Source organism: Microcaecilia unicolor, chromosome 6 (genome assembly GCF_901765095.1).
Source record: "Microcaecilia unicolor chromosome 6, aMicUni1.1, whole genome shotgun sequence".
NCBI lineage: Eukaryota > Metazoa > Chordata > Amphibia > Gymnophiona > Siphonopidae > Microcaecilia > Microcaecilia unicolor.
In genome coordinates, this window is record NC_044036.1 from 47,326,265 (window position 1) to 47,352,472 (window position 26,208).

Here is a 26,208-nt window from a genome sequence, read left to right on the forward strand (position 1 = left end):
GACCCGGTCTTGGACATCCCTGAGGGAAGTTCTGTCTGACACTGAAAGGGAAATGGGACTTGATATACCACCTTTCTTAGGTTTTTGCAATTACATTCAAAGTGGCTTACATATATTCAGGTACTTATTTTGTACCAGGGGCAATGGAGGGTTAAGTGACTTGCCCACAGTCACAAGGAGCTGCAGTGGGAATCGAACTCAGTTCCCCAGGATCAAAGTCCACTGCACTAACCACTAGGCTGCTACTCCACTCATGGAGGCTATTCCTCCACTCTGATTCCCATGAGGAGCGCTCATGGGAATCAGAAGAGGATCCCATGTACTTTTCCTCCAATGAGTTCTATGGAATCCCTTCTGAGCCTTCCCCTCCACCTGAGAGTCTCTGCTTCACCTTCTTTGTAATGGAAATGGCAGAGGCCATTCCATTCCCCGTAGAAGTGGAGGATGAACCCAGGGCCAAGATTATCAAGGTCCTGGACTACACCTCTCTACCTAAGGAGGCAATGATGGCTCCTCTCTACGAGGTACTCAACAGTCCTCGTTCGGAACTGGGAGTCCCCTCTGTCCCTGTGGTCCCCAAGAAGATTGATACCCACTATCAGATCCACGGGGAACCTGGGTTGGTGAGGTCTGTTAACCCCACAACTCCATGGTGGTGGATGCCGCTCTCAAAAAAGCCTGTAGTACTAGGGACTATGCCTTGGCTCCCCCAGATACAGAAACTAGAACCCTGGACTCTTTTGGGAGAAAGATGTATCAAGCTGCTATACTCATTGTCCGTATTCAGTCTTACCAGCTCTTCGAGCGTCTACTTGCGGAACTCGGTGAGGCAACTGTCTGATTTGGTTGATGCGCTTCCTCCGGAGCAGGTCGAGCCTTTTCGCCAGTTGGTCAAGCAGCAGAAGGCATGTCGCAAGCTCTTGGCTGGGGCACTTACGACACTTTTGATGTGGCATCCAGAATCTCAGCCCAGGATATAGCAATGCGCAGATTCTCCTGGCTGCATGTTTCTAACCTAAGTACATAAGTAATGCCACACTGGGAAAAGACCCAAGGGTCCATCGAGTCCAGCATCCTGTCCACGACAGCGGTTGATCCAGGCCAAGGGCACCTGGCAAGCTTCCCAAACGTACAAACATTCTATACATGTTATTCCCGGAATTGTGGATTTTTCCCAAGTCCATTTAGTAGCGGTTTATGGACTTGTCCTTTAGGAAACCGTCTAACCCCTTTTTAAACTCTGCCAAGCTAACCGCCTTCACCACGTTCTCCGGCAACGAATTCCAGAGTTTAATTAAGTGTTGGGTGAAGAAACATTTTCTCCGATTTGTTTTAAATTTACTACACTATAGTTTCATCGCATGCCCCCTAGTCCTAGTATTTTTGGAAAGCGTGAACAGACGCTTCACATCCACCTGTTCCACTGCACTCGTTATTTTATATACCTCTATCATGTCTCCCCTCAGCCGTCTCTGAGATGTGGCGACCAGAATTGAACACAATACTCAGGTGCGGTCTCACCATGGAGCGATATAACGGCATTATATCATCACACCTGTTTTCCATACCTTTCCTAATAATACCCAACATTCTATTCGCTTTGCGAGCCGCAGCAGCACACTGAGCAGAAGGTTTCAGTGTATTATCGACGACGGCACCCAGATCCCTTTCTTGGTCCGTAACTCCTAACGTGGAACCTTGCATGACGTAGCTATAATTTGGGTTCTTTTTTTCCCCACATGCATCACCTTGCACTTGCTTACAATAAACGTCATCTGCCATTTAGCCGCCCAGTCTCCCAGTCTCGTAAGGTCCTTCTGTAATTTTTCACAATCCTGTTGCGAGTTAACGACTTTGAATAACTTTGTGTCATCAGCAAATTTAATTACCTCGCTAGTTACTCCCATCTCTAAATCATTTATAAATATATTAAAAAGCAGCAGTCCTAGCACAGACCCCCGAGGAACCCCACTAACTACCCTTCTCTATTGTGAATACTGCCCATTTAACCCCACTTTCTGTTTCCTATCTTTCAACCATTTGGTCCAGCAGAGAGTGGCGGATGCCCCTTGCTGGGGGGATAATCTTTTCGGAGAAGAGGTCGCTGATAAGATCAAAAAGCACACTAAGGCTATGTCTTCTCTCTCCCACCGGACGTCTTCTGCAGTCACCACCTCATCCAGGAGACATTTTGGTGGGTCGCTGAGCGCTCCCTATTCCTACTGTAGGCGTAGGTATGCTCCTGTGGCTTGCCAGCCTGTTCAGGCTTAGCCCTAGCACGCTTGTGTGCCCAAGGCCCCTGCTGCAAGGGGTGAGCTTTTGACTGGCTCCAACAGATCATATCTGCAGTCAAAGTGTCCGTCCTGGAAACTTGCCGGTTGGAGGGAGGTTAAAATTTTTTCACCAGAGGTGTGGCCTCTTATAACCCCTGACCGGGTGGGTTCTTCAAATAGTCTGGTTAGGATACACCCTCAATTTGTTATCCAAACCTCCGAATTGCCCACCGAGAGCTCATTCCTTCAGCTCTCAGCACAAGCAGGTACTTGCAGAGGAAATCTCCGCCATTCTGAAGGCTCAAGCGGTCAAACCGATTCCACCAGGGGAAGAAGGGCAGGGATTCTATTCCAGATACTTGTACAGAAAAGGGGGGGGGGGGGGGATGCGTCCCATCCTAGACCTGAGGGCCCTAAACAAATTCCTAGTCTGAGAAAAGTTCAGTATGGTTTCCCTGGGCACCCTTCTTTCCATGATTCAGGAAAACGACTGGCTATGTTCTCTGGACTTAAAGGATGCATACACTCATATCCCGGTATTTCCAGCTCACAGGAAGTATCTTCGATTTCAGCTGGGAACACATCGCTTTCAGTACCGCGTATTGCCCTTTGGCCTCGCGTCAGCTCCCAGGATTTTTACGAAATGCCTAGTGGTAGTCGCAGTGTTGCTACAAAAGCTGGGAGTGCATGTGTTCCCTTATCTCGACGGTTGGCTGGTGAAGAGCACCTCAGAGGACAGTGCTTGGGAGTCGGTGCAGAGGACTAGTCAAGTGCTGGAACTACTAGGGTTCATAGTAAACTACCCCAAGTCCCTTCTGCATCCAGTTCAACAATCAGAGTTTATAGGGGCCCTGCTTAATACGAAGAATGTCCGAGCCTTCCTCCCAGAGGTGTGTGGAGACAACCTTCTCTCCCTTGCATCCAAGGTTCGGACATTGCAGCAGGTCACAGCTCGGCAGATGTTGAGTTTGTTGGGCCACATGGTTACCACGGTATATGTTATGGCCATGGCACGTCTTCACATGAGGTCTGTTCAGTGGATCCTGGCTTCTCAGTGGTATCAAGCCACAGGAAGTCTGGAGGATGTCATCCGAGTGTCCTCAGAGCTTGCGCGTTCTCTTCAATGGTGGACAATTTGGTCTAATCTGACTTTGGGACTACCATTCCAAATTCCTCAGTCGCAAAAGGTGCTGACAATGGATGCATCTCTCCTGGGGTGGGGAGCTCACTTAGATGGGCTTCACACCCAAGGAGCTTGGTCCCTCCAGGAAACTAATCTTCAGATCAATCTCCGAGCGATCTGGAACACTCTAAAGGCCTTCAGAGATCAGCTGTCCAATCAAATTATCCTAATTCAGACAGACAGGTTGCAATGTATTACACCAACAAGCAAGGGGGGGGTCACCGAATCTTGCCTTCTGTGGCGGGAAGCCGTCCAGATTTGGCTTTGGGCACGCTGTCACAGCATGTTTCTCCAAGCCACTTACCTAGCAGGCGTAAACAGCGGCCTAGCTGACAGACTGAGCAGGATAATGCAACTTCACAAGTGGTCTCTGAACATGGGCATAGTCCACAAGATCTTCTGAGCGTGGGGCACCCCCTCGGTGGATCGTTTTGCCACTCAACTCAATCACAAGTTCCCTCAGTTCTGTTCCAGGCTTCAGGCACACGACAGGCTAGCGTCATATGCCTTCCTTCTTCAATGGGGGACATGCCTTCTTTATGCGTATCCTCCCATACCTCTAGTGGGAAAGACTTTGTTGAAACTCAGCAAGACCGCAGAACCATGATTCTGATCGTGCCCTTCTGGCCGTGGCAGATGTGGTTCCCTCTACTTCTGGAATTGTCCTCCGAAGAACTGTGGAGATTGGAGAGTTTTCCGACCCTCATCACACAGAATGAGGGGTCACTTCTGCATCCCAACCTTCAGTCTGGCTCTCACGGCCTGGATGTTGAGAGAGCCTAGAATTCACTTCCTTGGGTCTTTCAGAGGGTGTTTCCTGGGTCTTGCTGGCTTCCAGGAAAGATTCCACTAAGAGGTGTTACTCTTTTAAATGGAGGAGATTTGCCGTCTGGTGTGACAGCAGGGCCATAGATCCCCTTTCTATAGCTTCTACACTTATCAGAGTCTGGTCTTAAGATCAACTCTGTAAGGGTTCACCTTAGTGCAATTAGTGATTATCATCAACGTGTAGAAGGTAGGCTTATCTCTGGACAGCCTTTAGTTCGCTTCATGAGAGGTTTGGCTTTTGTCAAAGTTCCCTGTCAAACCTCCACCTGTCATGGGATCTCAATGCCATTCTTACCCAGCTGATAAAAGCTCCTGTTGAGCCACTGACTTCCTTGACTTGGAAGGTCATTTTCTTGGTGGCTTTTATTTCAGCTCATAGGGTCAGTGAGCTTCAAGCCTTAGTAGTGGATGCACCTTATACCAAGTTTCATTACAATAGAGTAGTCCTCCGTACGCACCCTAAGTTCCTGCCGAAAGTGGTGTCTGAGTTCCATCTGAACCAGTCGAATGTCTTGCCAACGTTCTTTCTCCGACCTCATGCCCATCCTGGTGAAAGCAGCTTGCACACCTTGGACTGCAAGATAGCGTTGGCCTTTTACATGGAGCAGATGAAGCCCTTCAGACAGTCCACCCAGTTGTTTGTTTCTTTTGATCCCAACAGGAAGAGTCGCTGTCGGTAAACGCACCATTTCCAATTTGCTAGCAGATTGCATTTCCTTTGCTTATGCCCAAGCTGGGCTAACTTTAGAGGATCATATCATGACTCATAATGTTAGAGCCATGGCTGCGTCAGTGGCCCACTTAGTCATCCTCCATTGAAAAGATTTGCAAGGCTACAACGTGGTCTTCAGTCCACACATTCACATCTCACTAATGCCTTGAGCAGGATACCCGACGCAACAGTCTGTTTGGGCAGTCAATTTTGCAGAATCTGTTTGGGGTCTAGAATCCAACTCCACCCTCCTAGGCCTGTTTTTATTCTGTTCCAGGCTGCATCTTCATCTAGTTGCGTTTTGTTTCAGGTTAATCTGCGTTTAGTCCTCACAGTTGTGAGGCCCATTTGACCATTGTTGTGTTAGGTGAGCCTGGATGCTAGGGATTCCCCAGTTGTGACAATCGGAAGCCTTCTTGTCCTTGGAGAAAGCGAAGATACTTACCTGTAGTAGGTATTCTCTGAGGACAGCAGGCTTCACATTCTTACAATTCTGCCCACATCCCCTTGGAGTTGTTTCTTTGTAATTATTTTTTTTAATGCTATTGTATTAAACTGAAGTGAAGCGAGATTTTAAAATTGCAGCATTCGCGGATGATTTGCTGGTGCTGTTGACTGACCCGAGGGAATCATTTGTAGCCTTAATGGAAATCATACGGGAATATGGTGAATTTGCGGGCTTACGTATAAATTTAGCTAAGTCAGAGGCGTTGGCCTCCTCAGAGGAGGTGAGACAGATATGGGGGGGAACATTTCCATTAGTTTGGGCAGACGGCTCATTTAGATATCTGGGCATCAGATTGACATTGGAATTGGAGAAGTTATATGAGCTTAATATTAAAGACTTGTTGAGAGAAACCAAGAAACATCTGGTAAACTGGGGAAATCTCCCATTATCATTGAGAGGACGGATAAATTTAGTGCAGATGATGATATTTCCCAAGTGGCTCTATGTGTTGCGGACATTGCCGCTTCGTCTGACTCGGAAAGATTTGAAAAAGCTCTATGGAATTTTTGGCAATTTCTGTTGGGCGGCAAAGAAGCCAAAGATAAAGTTTTCCTATTTGCTAGGGAATTGGAATCAGGGGGGCCTGGGAATCCCCGACTTATATGTGTATAACCAAGCTTGCTTGCTACGCCATCTGGGGGACTGGGTTTGTAGGACCAACATATATACACCAACTGATATGGAAAGGGAGTATTTTGCCCCATATGATTTCCTCTCTTTGTTGCATATGACCCAGAAACAACTTCCCGCGACAATTTAGAGGATGTGTGATACTCACATCAATGAGGGAGGTATGGAAAGGGTTGGCGAGGAAGTTGGGGGGGAGCTACACAGTGTCTGACCAACTGGCAATAAGGGGGAATCCGACTTTCCAGTCAGGCACAGAGAATCCAGTATTTATCAAATGGGAAAGAGAGGGTATTAGGAAACTGGAACACCTCCTGGGGAGAGAGGGAGACCTAATAGGTTATGAAGAATTGCAGAGACGAGTAGGAGTTTCTTGGGGGAATAAGTTCGCGTATGTCCAAATTAAACATTATATATCGGCGTTAGATCAACATATGCTGAGACAGGGTTTGGGGCAAAAAGTAAGGGACTTTTTTCAAGAGATAGAAGCAACAGGCCTGTCAGTGTCGGCACTTCATAAAGCATTGACCCGTCGGGGACCTCCTGCAAAGAATTATGAAGTTATAAAAGGTAGATGGGAACAGGAGGCAGGGAGAACCCTGGTGGGCTGGGAAGGGGGAACCATGCTGAAAGGAATAGCAACCCTTACGTCAGATGAAAGGCTACGTGAGTGTGGCTATAGGACAATCATGCGGGCATATATGTCAGGGCAACAGTTGTCACATATAGGCGCCCCGCAAGGAGCGAGTTGCAATAAGTGTAGTCAAACCCCGCACACATTGTTCCATGCGTTTTGGGCATGTCCAGGGGTAAGGGCTTTCTGGACACAGGTTGAGAGATTCTTGTCCAGGATGCTAGGTTCATCAGTAACGGGAACTTGGGATCACTTTGTATTGGACACCAAAGGGGCCTTCAGGACACACTCAGCGGGGGCACATACCTTATGCCGTAAGCTTAGCTTGGTGGCGCGGAAAACTGTTCTGCAGTATTGGACGGCTCCGGAGTCGCCGGCTTACTGGCACTGGAGAAATCAGGTGCACCTTTTAGCCACATGGGAAGCACGGGAGGCAAGGGGCTCCCCGAAGAGATATGCACAATTTAAACAGATATGGGGCCCTTATTTGGAGGTGTTAAGCCCTAGAGGACGTAGTATACTACTTAATTGGCATAATGCGACACCCTGAAAGTTAAAGATAATTCTGATCACACATATTCTGTAGTCAAAAGACAGCAGGGGGGGGTGGGAGGGAGGGGGAAGGGATCTCTCAGGGCTATCAGAATACAAGCCAGGAGGGAGATTGGGGAGGGAGGGGTGAAGGAGTAAACAAATGGATGGTATCATTGGAAAGAAGGGGGAGGGAGGGAGGGAGAGGGTGAAAAGGGGGGGGGGAAATAATGTTTGATGCTGATAATAATCACAGACGATAATGGGCTTTGTAGATTCATATGTGCAAAATTTTATTTCTGTATCGGTTGGTCAATAAAAATGTTGAAACATAAACTGAAGTGAAGCGGATGTTCTGCGGGCGGGAAGGCGCTCCGCGCATGCGTGGTGGGACACGGCTTGCGCCCCAAAAGGCTCTCGAAATTTTTTCTATGCTGGCTAACATGCTGGATCCCGGGTGACATGGATAGTCTACCCACTTGTGAAAATGTGAAGCCTTCTATCCTCTGAGAATACCGGGTACAGGTAAGTATCTTCGCTTTACCTGCATTGCTTTGAAATTGATCATGATGCTTCAAAAAAAAAAAAAAAAAAACTCATGTAGGGTCATGAAGCTTAAAGGACATATTCTCTGGGACATCTTTCAGACTATTCAGATTATCCTGTTGCTACTTTGATCATTAAAACAAAACAAAAAAAAAACACTTCGGCATTGAAGTTAGTTATTGTACTTGGTGTTACTCTATGAATTTTACTTGTAATTTTATTGTGTTAAAATTGTAATCTGCCTTGTATTACCTAGATATTTAAAGACTGCAGTCAGTGTTGGAGTCAAACTCTGACTGTGGCATTTAAATTTATAGCCAGATTTATTTCTTTATTGGGATTTATTAATCACCTTTATGAAGAGATTCACCCGGATATTTGTTGCTATGTGTTTGGGTTATAGAATGCCCACCAGAAGTTATCCAGGTACTACCAATATCCAACGCTGGTAGTTATCTGGGTACCTGCGTTGTGTCAGCAGTACCCAGATAGTGTCAGGCTCGACCTGTAAATTGCCCTTGTACTACCTAAATAGTGCCAAGGCGATCAGATTTTCAGTGGCATTGTCTGAATAGTGGTGCTGAAAATCTGGGTATGGTCCTGCTGAGCGGCCACTAATCCCCTCCCTGCCCCAAAGAAAGCTGATACTCACTGTTCATAGAATTCTGAAGGACTGAACAGTCGAAAATGTGGGAGGACACCCCCCCCCCCCCCCCCCCCCCCCCCCCCCCCCCCCCCGTATCAGCTATCATAAAGAAGGTTGACAGAGTCCAGAAGGCTCACAGATTTGAGAAGCAACAGGACAAAAAATTCAAAACTCGTTCCTCGGTGCTTGGACAATGGAATCTTTCATGAGAAACTTTAAAAACACTGTGCTTACTTCCTGAATAGCTTATCAGCTCTTCATGGGAATGTACTTGTGAAATATTGGGCAAGTTGTTGTTGAGTTTGCAGACACACTCCCTCAGGAGAAAGCTGAGCAACTCTGTTCACTAGTGTGGAAAGAGGAGTGCGGAATATACACTGTCCCAGTGACCTATGATATTTTTCATATGGCATTGAGAGCTTTTGCTATAGGTATTGGCACCCAGAGACTTGTTTGCTAATGTGCTGTGCCATGGAAAAAATCTCTCCACAGAAAAGATGCAGGAAGCTGCTATCCTAATGCACAGCACAGTAAGCTCTTTGACCCTCTCCAGGCCCACTTCCAAGCCGGCCTCTTCTAAGAGGCATCAAAATTGGAGGGCAAAGGAGATCCTGTTACATTCAAAGCCGTGGATATCCTCCCTCCTGCTCTTCTCAGTCAAGACAGGGATCTCACTCAATCCAGCCAGCAGAGGGCCCAGAAAACCAACCAGTACTACAATAGACAGAACCTGGAGAAGTGTTTTGACTGCTTCAACAAGAACATAGCATCCCAATATTGGTGCTGGACAACCTTCTGGTAGGAGGGAAGCTACAGTTTTTCACAAACTGCCAGCCCCTTATAACTTTGTATCGGTGGATTTTGAAAATTATCCATCATGTATACCATTTGTATATATTTGTAACGCCACCAAATTGCCATCAAGAGAAATGTTGAGCTCTCAGCTTCAGTAGATAACAAAGAGCTCTCTTCTCTCAGACGGTTTTTGTGGAAGACAGCTGTTGCTGCTTGTTTTTTGTTTTCAGTACTGAGAATAAGTTTTTATTGTGTTCTTCTGAGGAGTATGACTGCTTCATGATTGTAGTGGTGTTGGTAATACAGACATGGGAACTTGAAGGAAGATTGGCTCTTCCTATAACCTGAAACATCTTCTGATTGGGAACTGATAGTTCTTGTAAAGTGTAATAATGGATTTTTATATTATGGATATTGTGCCCTTGACCTTTTCTCCTGAGTATGGTGCATCTGCAAGGCAGTCATGGAAATCTTCACGGAGACCTGAGGCTTTAAGCCGTGCCATCCTCTGAGCTCTAGTGGCCACTGCTGCAATCCTAGAAAAATGCAGCTCAGTTCCTAATATTGATGTGTAAATCCAGCCAGCACTGATGAAACAAAGTGGATTTGGGTCTTGGTAGTGTAACATATGTAGTTGATAGGCTACTGTTTTGGAATCTAACACTGCTCCCTGAAATACCTCCTTGTGTACCATGTGGAGAGCATTGGAAATTGTACAGGAAAATAAATGTTTTGTGGAATCTTCACAGATAGAAGTGTCATGTGTGAAGTGGAAGAAAATAGTAGTGGGAGTATATTATCATGCACCTGGCCAAAATAAACAAGACTCTGAATGTTAACAAATTTGGCAATACTGTAATAAGGGGTGATTTCAATTATATTGACTGGGTAAATATCAAGTGAAGACATGCTAGGAGGTGAAGTTTCTAAATAAAATAAGTGACGAATGTTCCAAGAAAAGTAGCTATTATAGATCTAAACCCAGTGGAACATAGAATTTGGTATGAAAGGTAATGGTGTTGAGGCCACTTGGCAACAGTGATCATAACAAAATTAAATTTGACTTAAGAGGAAAACTTTGGTAAAATGAAGAAAATGGTTAGAAAATCTAAAAGGAGCAGTTGAAAAGGTTAACATTTTACTTCTGGCATGAATGTTATTTAAAAGTGCCGTATTGAAAGCCCACACCATATATATTCCATACTTTAAAAAAGGCAGTAGGACGGCTAAACAGCTGGTGAAGAGGCTGTTATAACCAGAAGAACATCTTTCAAGAAATGAAAAGTGGATCCAAATGAAAATGCGAAACAGCGTAAGCACTGGCAAGTTAGATACAAAGTATTGATCAGACAGGCGAAATGAATATAAAAAGCAGCTTTGCCAAGGAAGTAAAAACTAATAATAAAAACTTTTTCAGGTGCATTCAAAGCAAGAAGCCCGTGAAGGAAGTTGGTAGGACCAGTAGAGGACCACGATGTAAAAGGGAAGACAAGCCCACCAGAGAAAAAATGATTTTTTGTTTGTTTGTTTTTGTTTTGGTCTTCGGTGAGGAAGGTATAAGTTAGAGACCTATGCCAAGAATGATATTCAGTGATAATTTGGAAGAAAACGATCAAATCTTAGTGAACCTGGAATAGGGTCATGGATTTGATATACGTACTTTGTGGTACAAAGCAGTTTTACATGTATTAGATGCAGGTACTTTATTCCTAATAGGCTTACAGTCTAACTTTGTTTTCTTCTTTTGGGGGGGGGGGGGTTGCATCTGGGGCAGTGAAAGGGGTAAGTGACTTGCCTAGGTTCCCCAGGTTCTCGGCCCTCTGCTCTGACCATTAGGCTACTGCAGGTACTCCACCCCAGTGGAGCAAATTGATAAACTAAAGAATGGCAAATCAGCTGGACTGGATGGTATATATACCAGAGAAGTAAAGGAACTCATAAATGAGTTTGTCTGTACCTGCAGTCTAAAGCATCGCTAATATAAGGCCAGTTTTTAAAAAAGGACTCCAGGGGTGATCCAGGAAACAGCAGATGAGTGAGCTTGATTTTAATGCAAAGCAAAATAGTAGAAATTAAAGAACTAAGTAACAGTTTGTTGGCACAGAACCAACATGGATTTAGCCAAGGGAACTATTTCCTCACAAAAGTGCTACATTTTTTTGAAGGTGTAAATAAATATGTATAAAAGTAAGCCATCAATTATAGTATAGTGGCCTAGTGGTTAGTGCAGTGGACTTCGATCCTGGGGAACTGGGTTTGATTCCCACTGCAGCTCCTTTGTGACTCTGGGCAAGTCACTTAGTCCTCCCATTGCCCCAGGTACAAATAGTACCTGTATATATGTTTTTTTTTCAGGAATATCTCATGCAGGATTTTGTTACATGTCTTCTGAAAATGCAAATATAGGGAAAGGGAAGACATTTAACAAAATCCTGTATGAGAGATTCCTGAAAAAATCAGAGGCAGTGTCCTAATGTGGATTTGGAATTAATTGAAAGATAGAAAACAGAGTAGGGCTAAATGGTTAATTTTCTCAGTGAAGACAGTGGAGTGCCCTCGGTATATATATTAGGACCGCTGCTTTAACATTTATAAATCTGGGAATGGGAAGGATGAGTGAGGTAAATGAGTTTTGCAGAGATGCACAGTTATTCAAAGTTGTTAAATCATACGACTGAGACACTGGGCATTAAGATGGCAGATGACATTTAATGTGGGCAAGTGCAAAGTGAGGTACACTGGATTATCCTTTCTGTTAAAGAAAGGAATTTGTCTTTGCTGGGCCTTAGGAATTTTTTTATTTTTTTTACATTTTGTTTGTCATGTGTGTCAGGGAGGGGACTGATAGCCTCTCGTCTTGCCAGAAGAAATAAAAACCTGAGCTAACTTTGTATTACCCATTATGCAAAGCCAAACACTTGCCCAGAAAAGAACCATGGAAGGTTTGGGGCAAGAAGAGGCCAATTACATTTGGTTAGCCGTTGGATGACAACAGAGGTCTGTGTGGCTTCACTGAACAATCAATTTTTTTCTGAGTTGCATAGGAGAGCACCCCCTTCATTCTTACAAGCTGTCTTGTGGTATCAATTGCATGTGGGAAGTAGGTTCTGCAGGACTCCCAGGAGACCTGCTTGCCTTGTGCAGTTGAAACAGATCCCTGTGGCATACAGGACATGAACTCCTGTGCAGCTTAGAGAAAACATAGTATGTGAGTAATTTTCCCTTTGCTATAGTGTACCGCCTCTGCTTCCACCTGCTAAATTCTTTGTTTTTCTTGCTTTTGGGAGCCTGGTACATGAAATAGCTCCAATAGATCATGAGTCAATTTTTAATTGTTTTAAATAGAGCAATTATGAATGAAACCAAAATTTATTTTTATAGTTTTATATGATGCAAGTAGGTATTTCATAGTTAAACATTTAAGAAAATTAACTGTAGTATATTAATATTGTTGGCCTTATTTAATCAGGTCTTGAGCCGAGTAAGGATTATTTTTGGATTTTTTTAAAAATGTTTTTCTAGACACAAGAAAGAGAAGAAAAAGGATAAAGAAAAAGAAAAAAGCAGAGATGAGAGAGAGAGATCAACTAGCAAGAAGAAGAAAAGCAAGGATAAAGAGAGAGAGCGGGAAAGAAAATCGGAGAGCGACAAAGATGTGAAAGTATGTTACAAATAATAATTTTGTCTGCTAGCAGTTACATTCTATCTGTAAACCTGCTTAGAATTGAACAACATTTGACTTTGAATTTTTTGTTTTTAATTGGCAAAGCAGGTTACACGGGATTACGATGAAGAGGAGCAAGGCTATGACAGCGAGAAAGAGAAGGAAGAGAAGAGAATATCGGAACCAAGCTCCCCAGTCATAGAAGAAGCGCCAATAGAAAAAGAGAGTGATGATTCAACAAGAGAATCCAAAGTAAATGGCGATGATCACCATGAAGAGGACATGGATATGAGTGACTGAATCTAACAGAGTCTGCAGCTGCTGACATGCATCAGTGTCATTCCTGTGTGAATTTTTATGCTGTATTTGTTCATTCTTGGCCTGGATGTATACAGCTCTGAGCTCTAAATAAATTGATGTAAAGCTCCAACTAGTACAGTTATTTATATAAGTAGCTTTATAGAGTGGTATCGGGATAACACCTCTTTGATGTGATAGCCTAATGCTGCTTCATGCAAATGGAAAGCTGCATGCATCTCTAGCAGGCATGGGTTTGTTAATGTATGATCTCCCATAGTAGCTCAATTCATTTCTGTGTTTTCTTGAATTTGATTCATTGCAGTAATAGAGCAGTATAGGGAATGCACTGACGGCATGTTAAATGTGGCAGGGACAACTTAAACACACACACCCATCCCTATAACATGATTTTTGTAAGGGGTCTTCAGTGTGAATACATAGAAAATTAACTTGCATAGTTACATCTGGAAATAAACGTTCTGGTGTAAGTAGATGATCTTCATAGCCATGTGGCTGACTTTGTGGGGTGTTTTTTTTTTATTTGTGATTTAAGGTTAAAAATGCACTAACCTTTTTATGGGATAATAAAGCTATCACAAATAGAGTAGATGTTCCATTTTCCAGCAGTATTGTAGACTTTTGAACATTGTTGTTTTTTTGTTTTTTTTTTCACAGCTGTTCCACAGTGTAAAATGGATAGTTTACTATGGATAAACTGAACCAGCATGATGAGTTAGATTGACCTATGATGTTTAGTTTGGTTCTTGTTTTTGATTAAACCAAATTTAAAAAAGGGATAGTGCATTTTAAACATACCCTGTATGCTTTTAAAAGCAATGCTACTTGATAATGTATGTTTTATTTGACCTCTAGTTGTATAAACTAATTTGTGTTACAGTCACTGCAAATAGTATTCTTATACACACAGTGATTCCATGTTATATGCAAAGTAGTTAACTGTTTTCTTAGTTTCAGGAGAATTTCAGAGCTCTTTGTTTGTCAGGGAAAATAAGAAGTAGGCTACAGTCGTGCCATGTTGATGTACAGTTTCTGAAATTTGTTTTACAAGAGAACTTTGATAATAAAATCTGTAAACTGATGTCCCTGTAATGTTGTGCTCCTGTTTAGTTACTCTTTATTAGATTTACCTCACCTGTATAGAAGATGTTACAAAACATTTTCAAGCCAGAACTTGCAAAAAAAAAATTGTTCTTTAGTAGTGAAGCAAATTGCCATAAGTCTCATCATCATTTCAAATTGAAAGCTTCCATTAACTTGTACCATGGGAATTAAAATATTCTGGATCAGGATTATTTTAAAATTTACTGTATTACTGTAAAATGTGTTATCTGTAGAGACAGATATTTGGGCATGCTTGCTGAACATTTTCTTCATATTTCTTGTCTCCCTTCCCACATTTTTGCCATTTTTAACAATCTTCCTTTCCAGGTGGAAAGTAACATCAGCTAAACAAATATACAATAATAGCTAAGGGGTCATTTGTACAATCTGGGTTTAACATATAACATAGGACTTTACCACATGCTAAGCCCAGATTTGCAGTGGAGGACACGGTTGGCGATACCGGCCATAACGCACAGACATGCAGAGCACCTCAAGATAAGTTAAAGCTGTTCAGTCATTTTTCCTTTTTGAACTTTGAATGTATATTGCACTAAAAATGGGCTATAATGCCTTTAATTCACATGATTTGAAAGTTTGGTGGTGGTCTTAAAATGACTTAATGATAGACAAAATCATTCTCACCATAATGCTGTCTCTTTGTGGATACTATGATTGAATGTGAAAGTCCTGAGGGCATTTCATTTACACATTTATATTTTTATGGGTTTGTGACTTGCCAGCTATTTAAATAAGTATATGATTTACATTGACTATATACACTGGTTTTACTGTAGGAGTAAAGCCCAGATTTAAGGCAGCACTTTTTTTTAGGTCTTTTTTTTTTTTTTTAATTTAGGTTGTGCGCTAATGTTCCCACTAGCATACAGCACCTGTATGGGACCTGGATCCACCTGACACCAACTCATTTCCCCTAGGGGGCTTGGACACCCCCAGTGAACCCGGGTTCACAGAGTTTACTTCTTTCTCTTTCACAGTCTCTTGTCAACTCACACAGTCATCAATGTCCCCGTCCGAGCTTGTACGTAGGACAGGGCCGGAATAGAGATCTAGAAAGAGATGGAGGAATTAAGTGGGGCTTCTCAAAGGTACTCTGCCAGTCCAGGGAGCCTGTGTTCTTACGCTCACTCCAAAGACCACACTACTCCAAGGATTTGATTTTATACAAATTCAACTTTACTGAGCTCTGCAACAGGCAGGAAAACTACTTTTTGTAACTCCTTATTTACACCAGGCATTGGCTTTAAGTGATTTCAAGACCATGTGTCACAGTCTCAACTACTTCACCAAACTTTCCAATATGACTCATAATTATGTACATATTTACAGCCCCTCTTGTCCATTACCTGCCCTTTTGGACAATCAGTAATCCAAGGCTGCTCCTGATAATCCTGATTATAATCCAGTTCTCCTTCAGGCACGGACCCTTTTGGCTTTCCTCCGTCCAGTGATGCACTTCTCAGACCTGCACCCTGGCCAACAGGCTTCCTCTGCTCTGGTTCCTGCTTCCAGGCTGGGTTCCCCTTACTCAACAATTGCTATTGTGAGGGGCAACAACTGCTCCTTTATTCAGCCTATCTAGGACTTGTTCACTAACTCCTAACAGTTTCTCTTTGCAATTTATTCTCTAAACTCCCTGGGCTGGCTCTCAGACCACCCATGAGTACACTCCCCCAGAAACTCTGGCGAGTTCTTCATGCCTGCTGAAGTAATACCAATTATAATGGGGGATTACATGTAGAAAGTACATGCAGGAGCACATAGTGCCTCTTTTAATACCTATGCTCCTCCCATACCATATGCCCTCAGAGAAAAATGATTAAAAATTACATAATGGATGTTTTAGTGCATGGAAACAGGAAAAAATACCATAAATGCTTTAACATGATTGTGCAGTAGCCAGTTTTCATGTTCTAACCATGCATTAAAGGCTTAGTGCCCTGTAGTAAAACAGCCCCTAAGTGTGATGAAGGAAAAGGATTCTAGCTATTCCAGTTTTTACACTTCAAGGCAAGACTGGGCGGCTAGATGGCAGATGACGTTTAATGTGAGCAACTGCAAGGTGATGCATGTGGGAAAAAATAACCCGAATTATAACTACGTCATGCAAGGTTCCACGCTAGGAGTTACGGACCAAGAAAGGGATCGGGGTGTCGTCGATAATACACTGAAACCTTCTGCTCAGTGTGCTGCTGCGGCTCGGAAAGCGAAGGAGAAATTAGATCTTACCTGCTAATTTGCTTTCCTTTAGTCCCGCTGGACCAGACTAGGGTTGGACTGATGGGTTGTGCTTGCCTTCCAGCAGGTGGAGACTGAGGAAAAAAAACTGACTCTAGAGAGCCAATAAGAGCCCTGGTCATGTGTCCTTAGCCTCAGTATTTGACTAACAAAGCAGCAAAGAAAGAAAGACCTGTGCCGTATGGAATCCTAGCAGCCACAAAGCACTCGGCAATGCCAAGTATTAGAGCTCACCAGCAACTCTCACCAGAGAAGTGGTATGGCCCCTTTTGTATTAGAGCTCACCAGCGACTCTCACCAGAAAAGTGGTATGGCTTGTATTAGAGCTCACCAGCGACTCTCACCAGAGAAGAGGTATGTCTCAGTTGTATTATAGCTCACTATGAACTCCCACCAGAGAAGTGGTATAGGCCACTTAAAGTTTTACATATACATACCAGCAACTAAGCACCCTAGCAACTCTCACTTGAGAAGTGGTATGTCCCTCTCACAGTAAAACTTACTAGCAACTCCCACCAGATGGCTCACATGAATTATAAGTCACCAGCAACTCGCAGCAGAGAAGAGGTAAGACCCTATTTAAAGTTATATATATATATATATATATACCCATACATACAGCTACATATATATATGCCAGCAACTAAGCCTACCAGCAATTCTGGCCAGAGACATGTGAGGACAGAGCGAAAGCAAAAGGTTGTAGAACTGAAGCATCCCAATAAGGAACTATCAGCTGACCACGCTCATAAGGTGAGAAACCATTCCCCTGAAACTAGGGAGAAACAAAAGAGAAAAATGCACTTACTTTTTTTTTTTTTTTTACTCCGACCACATGAAAAAACAGAGCGACAGTAAAGCGAAAAACTACCCATGCTAATAAAGTCGCCTTCTGCCATTTGAAGAGTAGACTCTACATTGATCTTTGAGAAAAGACATAGGCTACTGTCAAGGAACTGTCTGACAGACTCTCACAGAGAAAGAAACTCCTCTAGAAGTAAAGAAATTTATTTAAATTTTGAAGAAATTGAAGAAGTGACAAGTTGCCCCCTGAAAATGGGGTAGCCTGCCTAACCCACAGGCACCCCAGCCACGGAAACTGCAAAGGAACAATAAAACATGTCCACTGTGTATATTATAGAGACACACGTGCAGTAAGGATGTTTTAGTTTGTTCTTTTACAAAGAATGAGCCAGCATTACTACTAGTAACAGGTGTGGTAACCTTAGTACTCTGGTGGTAGTGGTCGTTATGGTTGAAACACCAGAACAGAGTGTTGCACTATTGAGTAGACACGAGACCACCTCAGGTGATATGAGAGAATATCAGAGAAATGACAAGAAAAATATAGCCTAGGAAAGAACTCCAACAAATCGCTGTCATGGACAGTAACCTGAATATAATATCGAACAAAGAACGCAACCTAGCAGCAATATTTGAATCTGTACCACCTTAGTAGCCAGCCGCTCGGTCTAAGACCGGTCAACTTGCATGATAAAAAGTTTTCCTGATGAGCCGGACATGTAGATACTGGAAAGTAGAATTCTCTCTTCCACAAGAACTACTGCCACCACTACCGAAAGCTTGGTAACGGTGGTAGTGACTGTTGCGAGATACAACGGCAGCGCATGAAAGCGAAAAAATGGTGTCCCAGAATCTGAAACCGCACAAAACGTTTGGCAAGCGGTCCTGAAAGGAATATGTAGGTAAGTTGCCATCAGATCCAAGGATATTAAAAACAATACCCTGCACGAAATAGCAGTATGACTTCGACAACAAACCAAAATAGGATGCTTACAAAGCCTAAAACTTGAAGATGCAAGAGCCGCCAATAAACAAAATAGGATGATTCCATAGCAAAAAACTTGAAGATCCAAGAGCTGCTGAAGATTGTCCCCTATCGCACTAGCAGTGCAGCAAGAAGAACAGGGAGACTGTAAAAGGACGGCTGAAAAAGATTGGCAAAGCTAGAGGGCTAGCTGTCCCGAAAAATCTGCAAAGATTCCGTCCCAGCTACAGAAAGTGGAAACAGGAGTCCTGAACTACAAACTCCTACAGGTATCGGAGACCACTGCCTTAAGAGAAACAGAGAGTGAAGAATGTAAAGGCTATCATCGCGAAAGTACCTGATCACCTGAAGCTAAAGAGGTGAAAAACCAGAGTAAAGTCAAATATACCACGATAGAAGAAAAAATCCTGCAGGAGAAGAAGGCATATAAATGACTGTTGCAGACTTGACTGAAAGTGCAGATAAACTACCAGCTGAGCTACCAATGTTCTCATGCAACACTCCTGAGCTACCCCACAAAGGCTGCCAGGTATCTAAAATTTAATTACATAAAAGTAAAAAGAGTGAGAACTACAGCAAAGCTAAATATACACAGATAGAACATATCTTACACTGGAGAAGAAAAGATATAGCACTTGCTAACGCAGATTTAGCTATAGTCTTAGATGAAATGACAGCCACTGTAGATGGCCAAAAAAAAAATCCTACAGATGTGTAAGTTATGTGAAAAAATAATGTCTGAAAATAAAAACCTCACCATGCAGAAAACGCATTAAGATGCTGACCCTGTAAGAAAACCAGCAGAGGCTTTGTAAAAAAAGACTAAAGTTGAAAAAGCTAGAACTGAACAGCCCTGGGGATTATTAGTACTTATTTATCTATGCAATTAGATTTTACAGCCGAAGCTGCAGAAAACACAATACTGTAAACCAAGCTTGAGAAAGGAAACTCCAGTTATACAACTGTGTAGAATGTACTAATGAATCAGAAATAATGAGACAGCCCCAACACTGGGAACCCACAGGCCCGGAATAGCCCAGACTACAGAACCACCAGCCTGAAACAATTTGTGCAAATTATGTGGACAAAGGCGAAAACCAACCAGCCTTCCATGTGAAAAACATACATTGCAGAAAATAGGAGCACAGTGGACTAAACCTGGGCGAAGGAAGAATAAAGATCCTTGAAAATAAGAAAAGGGTGGAAAAAATCCCCCGAAACTTTTTCAAGCCCATACTTGCAGGCTAAGTAGGGAACAGATCAGGGGGGGAAAAAACCTTCCCTCTCCTGAGATTCGCCAGACAGCACTGTCTCCATTCCCCTCTGCACAGTAGAAGAACAGAAAAAAAACAGAAAACGTGCTGGGTCGGAGAAACTGCAGCTGCGGGAAGAAAATGGTGGCCTTCCGCGCCAAAAATGAGTGAGAATCGAAGAAGAAAAAATGGTGGACAATCAAGAGCTGAAGAAACATGAAAGCGCTAACAGCGCCCGCAGAGCCCCCGAAGAAACGCACACTCCGCAAAAAAACAGTTACACTGCGGCCTTGATAAAAACATGCGGTAGCTTCCCCTGCATGGTGGAGCTCTGCCCGACCGAGGACTCGTGCTTCGCGCCTCTTTTTTTCTTTTTTTTTTAAACAAGCCGCCGCCCGCTGCCGCAAATGGGAGAAAATGGCGAAAGAAATTGTGAGAAAGACAAAAGGCACGGTAAAGCTCCAAACAGAATGATTTTCTTAAGCTTCTTTTTTTTTTTTCCACAGCCGAGCTATAAAAGAACAGTGTTTAAGAGAAATAGACTAGCACAGAGCTGCCTGCTCGTTAGAAGGCTGGGTTTGCTTTTTTTTTTTTTTTAAACAGCTGAGCTTGCTCGTTACAAGTCCGGGGAAAGAAAAATATTTCTGCTTGTAATTTCCTATAGTGATTGGGAAAGAAGAAAAAAAGTGCTCAAGAGTAATAGAATAGCACAGAGCTCCCTGCGTTAGCAGTCTGTGGATTGTCTTTTTTTTTTTTTTTAAACACCTGAACTTGCTCGTTAAAATGCTGGGGAAAGAAAAGTACTTGTAGTTTTAACTTTCTATAGTGGCTGCCTCTCCCAAAGACATACACCTTTCTAAACAAAGGGTAGCCCTTCCCAGTTACGTATGGGAGATGGGGAGGAAGGGGGGAGGGACTCGGGGACACCGGAGTTTAACACCCCCAGAGGCTGTAAAAGAAAGAAAGGAAGGAAGGAAAATAAATCCATACCTGACCAGCATCTAACAGAGAATTCCTAGGCACAGAAGTAGCATAATTGTTATCATTATTAACCTCTAAAAGAAAAGAGATAGAGAGAGACTAATGGGCTCACCTCCTGCCTGCTGGAGACTGAGAAAATATTGAGGCTAAGGTCACATGACCAGGGCTCTTATTGGCTCTCTAGAGTCACAGTTTTTTTCTCAGTCTCCACCTGCTGGAAGGCGAGCACAACCCATCAGTCCAATCCTGATCCGGTCCGGAGGGACGCTAAGGAATAGAATGTTGGGTATTAGGAAAGGTATGGAAAACAGGTGTGAGGATGTTGTAATGCCGTTATATCGGTCCATGGTGCGACTGCACTTTGAGTATTGTGTTCAATTCTGCTCGCCGCATCTCAAGAAAGATATAGTGGAATTGGAAAAGGTGCAGCGAAGGGCGACTAAAATGATAGCGGGGATGGGACGACTTCCCTATGAAAAAAGATTAAGGAGGCTAGGGCTTTTCAGCTTGGAGAAGAGACGGCTGAGGGGAGACATGATAGAGGTATATAAAATAATGAGTAGAGTGGAACAGGTGGATGTGAAGCGTCCACGCTTTCCAAAAATACTAGGACTAGGGGGCATGCGATGAAACTATAGTGTAATAAATTTAAAACAAATCGGAGAAAATATTTCTTCACCCAACACTTAATTAAACTCTGGAATTCGTTGCCGGAGAACATGGTGAAGGCGGTTAGCTTGGCAGAGTTTAAAAAGGGGTTAGACTGTTTCCTAAAGGACAAGTCCATAAACCGCTACTAAATGGACTTGGGAAAAATCCACAATTCCAGGAATAACATGTATAGAATGTACGTTTGGGAAGCTTGCCAGGTGCCCTTGGCCTGCATTGGCCACTGCCGTGGATAGGATGCTGGGTTTGATGGACCCTTGGTGTTTTCCCAGTGTGGCATTACTTATGTACTTATCATGTAGCACTTTTAAAAGCCTTCATCATACAGTATTGTTTAAAATAATCCTCGTTTGTCTTGTGGTGTAGGGGATACAAGTTTATTTGCTGCATATTTAGAAAACTAAGGTGCATCAGAAACTTGGTCCTTAATTTGGTGCAGCAGACCAGTAGATGTTTCATCTTTCTTTCCTGCACAGGAGCTGTCTTGTGCTAGGTCTCCACAGCTGATGGCAGCACATGCTAAAAATTAGCATGCGGGCACTCAGTCATAATAGCCCTGACAAAACAGCTTTGCAACAAAATAACCCTTTGCATTTCACACCCTAACAAAATAGCCCCTCCCACAAAACAATACTTGACAAAAATAGCCCCTTCCATATCATCATGCTGATCAATCCATAGACTGGTGGGTTGTGTCCATCTACCAGCAGGTGGCGATAGAGAGCAATCCTTTTGCCTCCCTATATGTGGTCATGTGCTGCCGGAAACTCCTCAGTATGTTCTCTATCTCAGCAGGTGGTGGTCACACATAGCAGCAGCTCTGGCTAGGTCTCCAAGCCTAATCTTTAGGTTTTGTTGAGTACCTGGGGTTGAGGGCTCTTCTTGAGCAAGTGCAAACCTGGTGATGCCAGGTCCCTCCTTTTCTCCCCCTGGCTCCGTTTAAAAAAAAAAATTTTGGACGTCCTTTAAGGGCGTTTATTTCAACGTTTATATCAGCGTTTATTGCAGCTGCTCACTGGGACACCAGTTCGTTACAGCTCGGAGTGAGAAGCAGGTAATTTTACCTTTTTAGAGCGGGCAGGGGGTTCCCCGTTCGGTCTCCACGTGGCTTATGGCGTCGGAGGGCGAGGGCGCGAAGATTCGCTCTCCGGACCGCGTGTGTGCGTCTAGCGGGGATGCGGGGGTTTTTCAAAGCCTGAATCGCCTTTGTTGGGCATCAGTTTGGAGTCCGGTCAGTGTCCCGGCTCTTCCTCCGGTGTGGCGGTTTTTCCCGCCATAAGCGCCCATCCCCTGCTGCTCGCCCACTCCATGTTGGCCGGCCACTCTGCTCGGACGGCTTCTTCTTGGGCCACCCTCGAGCTGGGAGACGTTAATGCTATGGTCGCCCTTGCTTCGGGCGACGGCAAGAAAGCAGCGAAAGTTAAGCGCCGTTCTTCCCACGCGGCTCCTTCTCGGAGTTTCGCGCCGGACGCCATTTTAGATGTGCAGCATGTTTCTTCCCTGCTCTTGCGAGCACCGGTTGAGGGTGCGTCTAGGGCCGTGACCCAGGCGGCAGAAGTGCACAGTCTAGGGGGTTTCTCCCCTGAGTTCTTTTGCTGCTGCATCAGGCTTTTCTTATGATAAACGCTGCCCCGGCTCCCCCATCTGATCAAGGGGCCGAGGCCTTCGGAAGCTAACGCCCTCGGGTGGACTTCCAGGCCCTAGAGGACTCGGTCTCCTCTGATGTAGATGAGGGCAGCGTATCTGAGTTCTCCCAACGGTCCTTTGGGGATTCCTTGGAGGAGACGGATTCCCACTCGGATGGAGCGGATGAACCCTCTGCAGCACGGATCTTTCGCTCAGAGGATTTGCCCAACCTGTTAGTGCAGGTCATGAGCATTTTGAAGAGTTCCTCTCTGGAGGACGTCTCTCCCTCAGCCTCTGTTGGCTCTGCCATTATGCGGGGGACTAAGCGCCCGCCTAGAACCTTCCGCGTGCATGAATGCACACCTTGATTTCGGCTCAATGGGATTTCCCAGAAGCGAGCCTTAAAGTGGCTAGGTCTATGTCCCGCTTCTATCCTCTGCCTGAAGGTGAACGGGAGGCCTTTCTTGGGCCTACCATGGATTCTTTAATCACTGCGGTGACTAAGAAAACGGCATTGCCAGTGGAAGGTGGCACGGCCGTAAAGGACACCCAAGACAGGAGTTTGGAGGCGGCTTTAAAGTCGTCCTTTGAGGCGGCTGCTTTAAGTTTACAGGCCTCAATTTGTGGCTCCTATGTGGCCAGGGCGTGCCTGACGCTTGCGCAGCGGGCTTCTCCCTCGGATCCTTCCTTGAGGGCTGATTGGCCAGCCCTGGAATCGGGCTTGGCCTACTTGGCAGGCTGGCTGTATGATGTCTTGAGAGCCTCAGCTAAAGGTATGGCTCAGACAGTCTCTGCACGGCGGTGGCTTTGGCTGAAGCATTGGTCTGCTGACCACGCCTCTAAGTCTCGCCTGGCTAAGTTGCCTTTTAAAGGCAAGCTGCTCTTTGGGGTCGAGCTGGACAAGATTGTGACCGATCTCGGCACGTCTAAGGGCAAGAGGTTACCGGAGGTCAGGGCTCAGGCCAATGGTGCCCGCCCCGGTTCCTCCAAAGGACGGTTTCAGGAAGCCCGTTGGTATTGCCCGGGCAAGTCGAGCTCCTCTGCCCCCTCTTCCATCAAAAGGAATTTCTCCCCCAAGCAGCATTCCTTTCGCAGAGACTGCCGTCCCGGAGGTGCCTCCTCCGGTCCTCCCCCAGGGTCTTGTACCCAATGACGGGGCGCTGGTTCATGGCCCAGAGCAGATTGGAGGACGCCCATCCTCGTTTCTGGGCGAGTGGACCAGGGTAACTTCAGACGCTTGAGTGCTGGAAGTCATCAGAGACGGCTACAAGCTAGAGTTCTGCCGACCCTTAAGAATCGGGTTTGTGCACTCTCCCTGCAAGTCTCCGGTCAAGCTGTGGCAGTGAAGCAGTCTTTGGACAATCTGATCCGCCTGGGTGCGGTCGTTCCGGTGCCAGAAGATCACCCTGGCAAGGGACGTTACTCCATTTACTTTGTGGTACCTAAGAAAGGAGGTTTTGTCCGGCCTATCCTCGACCTCAAAGGGGTCAATCCGGCTTTGGAAGTTCGGCACTTCCGAATGGAGACTCTCCGCTCTGTTATAGCGGCAGTGCAGGCAGGGGAGTTCCTGGCATCCTTGGACATCAAGGAAGCTTTCTTGCATATTCCCATCTGGCCTCCTCATCAAAGCTTTCCGCGTTTTGCAGTCCTGAGGACACTCCCAGTTCAGAGTCCTCCCTTTCGGGTTGGCTACTGCTCCGCGGACCTTCTCCAAGTTATGGTGGTCATCGCGGCCTTCCTACGCAAGGAAGGAGTACAAGTCCATCCTTATCTGGACGACTGGTTGATCCGAGCCCCCTCTTATGCAGAGTGTGGCAGAGCTTCAGACCGGGTGATTGCTCTTTTGAGCTCCCTGAGGTGGATCATCAACTGGGAGAAAAGCCAGCTGCGCCCGACTCAGTCCCTGGAGTCTCTGGGAGTTCGATTCGACACCCAAGTGGGCAGAGTGTTCCTGCCAGACAATCGGATTGTCAAGCTTCAGGCTCAGGTGGACAAGTTCCTAGCAGCCTCTTCTCTTTGGGCTCGGGACTATGAGCAGCTGTTGGGCTCTATGACGGCCACGATGGAAGTAGTGCCCTGGGTCAGGGCCCATATGAGACCTATACAGCTCTCTCTGCTGCAGCGATGGACTCCAGCTTCGGAGTCCAGCCTTCCCTTGGATCCAGCGGTGCGCAAGGCGCTGAGCTGGTGGCTGCGGCCAGACAAGCCGTCCACAGGAATGCTTCTTGTGACCCCGGAGTGGGTTTTCGTCACTGCGGATGCCTCTTTGTGGGGCTGGGGAGCCCACTGCTTGGGAAGGACAGCGCAGGGGCTCTGGTCCCCTGCAGAGGCAGAGTGGTCTATCAACCTCCCGGAACTCAGAGCCATTCGGTTGGCGCCTTTGGAGTTTCTCCCGGGCCTGGCGCTGAAGCCAGTACGGGTCCTGTCGGACAATGCCACGGCTGTGGCCTATGTCAATCGCCGGGGAGGTACCAGGAGCGCCCCTCTAGCCAAGGAGGCCATGAAGCTGTGCCTGTGGGCGGAAGCAAACCTGGAACAGCTGTCGGCGGCCCACATTGCGGGAGTCATGAATATTGCTCAGGCGTTCTTGGACATCACGAAGCGCTGGGGCCAGCCGAGCCTAGATCTGATGGCATCTTCAGCCAATTGCCAAGTGCCGCATTTTTTCAGCAGAGGACGGGACCCTCGATCTCTGGGAGTAGATGCTCTTCTCCCACAGTGGCCGACACAGGAGCTCCTCTTTGTGTTCCCGCCTTGGCCCATGTTGGGCAGGGTGCTAGGCCGGGTGGCAAAGCATCCGGGCCGGATAATCCTGGTGAGTCCGGATTGGCCCAGACGTCCCTGGTATGCGGACTTGATCAGGCTCTCAGTGGACGGACCTCTGCAGATACTAGCGGAGTGGGGCGTGTTGCATCAGGGTCCCATGGTGATGGAGGATCCCTCCCCCTTTGGTCTTATGGCCTGGCTATTGAGCGGCAGCGTCGGAGCAAGCAGAGCTTCTCAGACAAGGTCATCGCCACTATGCTGAGAGCGGGGAAGCGCTCTACGTCTACTGCTTACGCCAGGGTTTGGCGTACCTTGCATCGTGGTGTGAGGTAGGCTCACTTTCTCCCTTCACTACTCCAATTTCATCAGTGTTGGCGTTACTGCAAGAAGGTCTGGAAAAAGGCCTGTCGCTCAGTTCCCTTAAGGTCCAGGTAGCGGCTCTTGCTTGCTTCAGGGGTCACCTGAAGGGTGTTTCCCTGGCATTGCAGCCAGATGT

At 45.4% G+C, this 26,208-nt stretch overlaps 1 protein-coding gene across 7 annotated transcripts in view; it reads left to right on the forward strand.

Annotated features, from left to right (window-relative positions):
- The window catches only part of SRSF11 (serine and arginine rich splicing factor 11), a 202,495-nt gene extending 188,149 nt beyond the window's left edge, over positions 1-14,346 (forward strand). For 4 of the 7 annotated variants that reach the window (XM_030205240.1, XM_030205243.1, XM_030205245.1 and 1 more), the window contains 2 exons: positions 12,806-12,944; positions 13,053-14,346. In XM_030205240.1, the coding sequence (XP_030061100.1) occupies positions 12,806-12,944; positions 13,053-13,247 (334 nt within the window). In that variant the 3' untranslated portion in view covers positions 13,248-14,346. Of the gene's footprint in view, positions 1-12,805; positions 12,945-13,046 lie in introns of all 7 variants that reach the window. The other 3 variants (XM_030205241.1, XM_030205244.1, XM_030205242.1) reach the window with 2 other exon arrangements.
- The last annotated feature ends 11,862 nt before the right edge of the window (positions 14,347-26,208 follow it).